The sequence below is a fragment of the Babylonia areolata genome, chromosome 33 (assembly GCF_041734735.1).
Source record: "Babylonia areolata isolate BAREFJ2019XMU chromosome 33, ASM4173473v1, whole genome shotgun sequence".
NCBI lineage: Eukaryota > Metazoa > Mollusca > Gastropoda > Neogastropoda > Buccinidae > Babylonia > Babylonia areolata.
The window spans coordinates 20,336,004-20,341,003 of record NC_134908.1 but is presented as its reverse complement, the minus strand read 5'-3'; the positions used below and the strand labels follow the sequence as shown (position 1 = coordinate 20,341,003).

General features: G+C 39.1%; 1 protein-coding gene and 1 non-coding gene across 2 annotated transcripts in view; both read left to right on the top strand.

Moving 5' to 3' along the window:
* Positions 1 to 4,046, top strand: part of LOC143277103 (uncharacterized) — an 11,987-nt gene extending 7,941 nt beyond the window's left edge. The window contains exons 6-7 of the mRNA XM_076581841.1: positions 2,332 to 2,416; positions 3,384 to 4,046. Of these exons, the coding sequence (XP_076437956.1) occupies positions 2,332 to 2,416; positions 3,384 to 3,716 (418 nt within the window). The 3' untranslated portion in view covers positions 3,717 to 4,046. The remainder of the gene's footprint in view (positions 1 to 2,331; positions 2,417 to 3,383) is intronic.
* Positions 4,047 to 4,997: 951 nt separating this feature from the next.
* Trnai-gau (transfer RNA isoleucine (anticodon GAU)) overlaps positions 4,998 to 5,000 on the top strand; it is a 74-nt gene continuing 71 nt past the window's right edge. The window contains exon 1 of the tRNA in view: positions 4,998 to 5,000. This exon is cut by the window's right edge and continues 71 nt beyond it. This is a non-coding gene — a tRNA (tRNA-Ile).

The window sequence follows — 5,000 nt, the reverse complement described above, 5'->3', positions numbered from 1 at the left end:
ATTAACTCTCCTAGCATTACAGAGTAATTTCCCTTTTTTTACTATCTGCCCCCAAAACGTTTGCAAAATAAATAAAACTTCCATGCTTAGCAAAAGAAGTTCCTGTTTGAACAAAAAATGATAATAATGACTGCTCTAGCTGTTGGGTCAGAATATCAGATCAAAGTGCCAAGTTTAGATAATACAAAAAATATAAATATAACAGTAAATGCAGTTTGCATATAATTAGGCTTCATTCTTTATTTTTTTGTGCCCATCCCAGAGGTGCAATATTGTTTTAAAATTTGGTGTCAACTGACAAAGTAGTTGCAGAGAAAATGTCAATGTTAAAGTTTACCACGGACACACAGACACACACACACACACACAGACAACCGAACACCGGGTTAAAACATAGACTCACTTTGTTTACACAAGTGAGTCAAAAATGAATGAATGAATAAATAAATGTGGAGTGATGGCCTGGATGTAACGCGTCCGCCTAGGAAGCGAGAGAATCTGAGCGCGCTGGTTCGAATCACGCCTCAGCCGCTGATATTTTCTCCCCCTACACTAGACCTTGAGTGATGGTCTGTACACTAGTCATTCGGATGAGACGATAAACCGAGGTCCCGTGTGCAGCATGCACTTAGTGCACGTAAAAGAACCCACGGCAACAAAAGGGTTGTTCCTGGCAAAATTCTGTAGGAAAATCCACTTCGATAGGAAAAACAAATAAAACTGCAAACAGGAAAAAATACAAAAAAAAAAAAAAAAAAAAAAAAAAAAAAAAAAGGGTGGCGCTGTAGTGTAGCGACGCGCTCTCCCTGGGGAGAGCAGCCGGAATTTCTCACAGAGAAATCTGTTGTGATAAAAAGAAATACAAATACAAATACAAATAAATAAACAAAACGTATTCTAATCGAACTGGGGAGGTGATAACAAATGCACAGATAAATGAATAAACAAATACATAGTTAAATGAATAACTAACAAAATATCCTCAACGAAACGTCTTCTGGACGAATTGGGGATGTAACAACAAATAAACGAATGAATAGCTAACTAACTAACTCACTAACTGAATAGATAAATAAGTGGATAGATAAATAACTATCCTCAGCAAAACGTCTTCCGGACGATGAATAGCTAACTAACTAACTAACTAACTAACTAACTCACTCACTCACTCACTAACTAACCAGTTAACTAACTAACTAACTGAATAGATAAATAAATGGATAGATAAATAACTATCCTCAACGAAACGTCTTCTGGACGAATTGGGGATGTAACAACAAATAAACGAATGAATAACTAACTAACTAACTAGCTAACTAGCTAACTAACTAACTAACTAACTAACTAACTAACTAGCTAACTAACTGAATAGATAAATAAATGGATAGATAAATAACTATCCTCAACGAAACGTCTTCCGGACGATGACTAACTAGCTAACTAGCTAACTAACTAACTAACTAACTAACTCACTAACTCACTAATTAATTGACTAATTGACTAACTGAATAGATAAATAAATGGATAGATAAATAACTATCCTCAACAAAACGTCTTCTGGACGAAATGGAGTAAAATGAAGTGACAATAAATGATAAATACATAGATAGATAGATAGATAGATAGATAGATAGATAAATAAATAAAGAAATGAATAACCAAACAACTAAATAATGAAATAAGTGAATGAATGAATAGATGAATAAGTAGATAAATAAACAGATAAATAAATGAATAAATAAATAAATGATTATCCCCAACAAACGTCTTCTAGACGAAGTGACAGTACATGAATAGATAAACAAATAAATGAATAAATAGACAAATAAATGAATAAACAAGTAAATAGATGAATAAATGAATAAACGAATGAATAAATAAATGAACAAATAAATAAATGTATTTACAAATAAATAGATATATAGATTAAAAAAAAAATCTTCTAGACGAAGTGAAGATCGAGGTGATAATAAAAGAACTGATAAGTGAATGAATAGATGAATGAAAAGATAGATATATATATATATATATATATATATATATATATATATATATATATATATATATATATATATATATATGATAGTCAGTCGTGTCCAACTATGACCATCAGAACAGCAGAGGAGGCAACTGCTGTCCCGACTATTTGGGCTTAGAATTTGATTACAGTGGAGAGTGTCTTGCCCCAAGTTACATCCCCCACTCTCTCGGCCAAGAGGGTTTTAGGACAGTCGGCGTTGGGGATGGTTCCCTAAGGCCATAGAGAGAACTGTGATAATACTGACTCAGTGAAGGAGACTACCACCACTACCACCACCATACTGGTTTCAGATACTGTGACCACATCGACAAGCTGGAGAAAGAGAGGAGGGAGTACAGAGCCCAAGTGAATGTCTTGCATCAGGACATGGCTAAGGTTGGTCTGCCTGTTTGGCTGTCTGTCTGTTTGACTGTCTGTCTGTCTGTTTGGCTGCCTGACTGTTTGACTGTCTGTCTGTTTGACTGCCTGTCTGTCTATCTGTCTGTCTGTTTCACTGCCTGTCTGTCTGTTTGACTGCCTGTCTGTCTGTTTGACTGTCTGTCTGTTTGACTGTCTACCTGCCTGTCTGTCTGTCTGCCTGCCTGTCTGTCTGCCTGCCTGCCTGCCTGCCTGTCTGTCTGACTGTCTGTCTGTCTGTCTGTCTGTCTGTCCGTTTGTCTGTGTATAAACGTGCAAGGCTGCGATTAGCTGCGCACGTTAAATATCCTGTGTTCCGTGTCCCAACGTTCTGTGAAGCACACGCACACGCACACACACACACACACACACACACACACACACACACACTCTCTCTCTCTCTCTCTCTCTCTCTTTGTCTGTCTTTCTGACTGTCTGTGTCTCTGTCGTTTGGTCAGTCTCACTGTATTCTCTCTCTTTCCCCCTCCCCTCCCCTACCCCACCCCTTTCTCTCTCTCTCTCTCTCTCTCTCTCTCTCACACACACACACACACACACACACACACACACATATATATATATATATATAGACCTTGAGTGGTGGTCTGGACGCTAGTCATTCGGATGGGACGATAAACCGAGGTCCCGTGTGCAGCATGCACTTAGCGCACGTAAAAGAACCCACGGCAACAAAAGGGTTGTTCCTGGCAAAATTCTATAGAAAAATCCACTTTGATAGGAAAAACAAATAAAAAACTGCACGCAGGAAAAAAAAAGAAAAAAAAAGAAAGAAAAAAAAAAGGTGGTGGCGCTGTAGTATAGCGATGCGCTCTCCCTGCATGGGGAGAGCAACCCGAATTTCACACAGAGAAATCAGTTGTGATAAAAAGAAATATAATTACAAATACAAATTTCATTCTATTCCCCTCGTCCTACTCTCCAACAGTTACGACAAGACAAGATGGCCCTTCAGGATCGCTACAACGACCTGGAGAGGAGTCACAAGGAACGCCTCGAAAAGGAGTCCACCTTGGACAACCTGCGACTCATCGTTAAGGACCTCCGCTCCCACAACGGCCTAACGCCTCGACACAACGGCCTGACCACCCCACGAACGGAGGAAGGGGTGGGAGGGAGAAGCGGGCAAGGGAGGCGATCCATGCGAGCGTCGCAGATGAAGCAGGGAGTGTCCTACCCTTTGTACGGGCGTCGCTACACCACCAACACTCGCACGGTGGTGAAGAAGGGCAAGGGAAATTTGTCTTCTTCCAACAAGTGATGTCTTTTTTTTTGTCGTTGTTGTTGTTGTTGATGTTGTTTGACTTAATCGTGTTGTTTGAATTAATTGATTAATTAATTAGAGGCCAGTTCGGACTATTTGTGCCACACAACAGGGCTATAATTAGTGAACTCAACTGAACATAAACCGCAATAAAAACAAAAACAACAACAAAGTGGTATTTGCTTGAGCATTCTTAAGTTTTATTGTCTACAGTATTCATATCAGTAATGTAACCTACTGTTATAAGGCTTCGAACTCAGCAAAAACCGCACACACACACACACACACACACACACACACACACACACACACACACACACACACACACACACACACACACACAAAAACAACAAACAACCCAAGTGATATTTGCTTCGAGTATTCCTAGGTTTAAAGTCTATTCGCATACTGGTGAGGAGGAGGGATTTTGTTTAATGTCCCGTCACACATATCAGTGATTGAAGACATTTTGTTAAAGTATTTATGAATAAATCTGAGTATTATCGGTTAGAAGGGGTGGGAGATGTGGATGAATGGAGGGTTGGGAGAAAATGGGCAAATGAGGGTAAAAATGTGGGTGAAATTTGGAAGAAAAACAACAACAACAACAACAACAACAAAACAACTCTAAATACAGTTACAGGAAATTACTTAAAGGACTTAAGTGGTGACAAGGTTTCTAACTCATACACAAACTCATGCACAAAAAAGAAGAGTATTTGCTTGAGCATTATGAAGTTTAAAGTCTATTCACATAGGTATACTGGTGATAGGGCTTCTTATCCAACACAAACCGCACACACACAAAAAAGATATTTGCTTGAGCATTATGAAGTTTAACTCACTCAGTACGGCCAGTCCTCTCTTCTCCTCTATACAGACCCCACGGATGTCGAGTGGGTGTCTGAATGACCCAATCTTTAGCTTCCGTCGTCAGAACTGTGGTATTCTTTGTCAACATTCACGTCTTCAGTATAAGAGCCTTCCGCTTGCAATATTTTGATGATGGTAATTGGGGTGAAACGCTGTTAACGTCGTCTCTTTCGCCGTTCGTATGGACACACACACACACACACAAACCACATCCAAATATCATATAAGCAAGTAAAAAATTCCGAAACAAGCAACCCACCACTGTATGTATCGGTATTACAATGTCTCTTACAATGCTTGACGAAGAAAACATGTCCGTATATGAATGAAGAGAAAAGGAAGACTAGTCATGCGATACTGCATAATAATTTCGCTTCATTTCTTTTCGTTTCGTTGTATTGAGCTGGC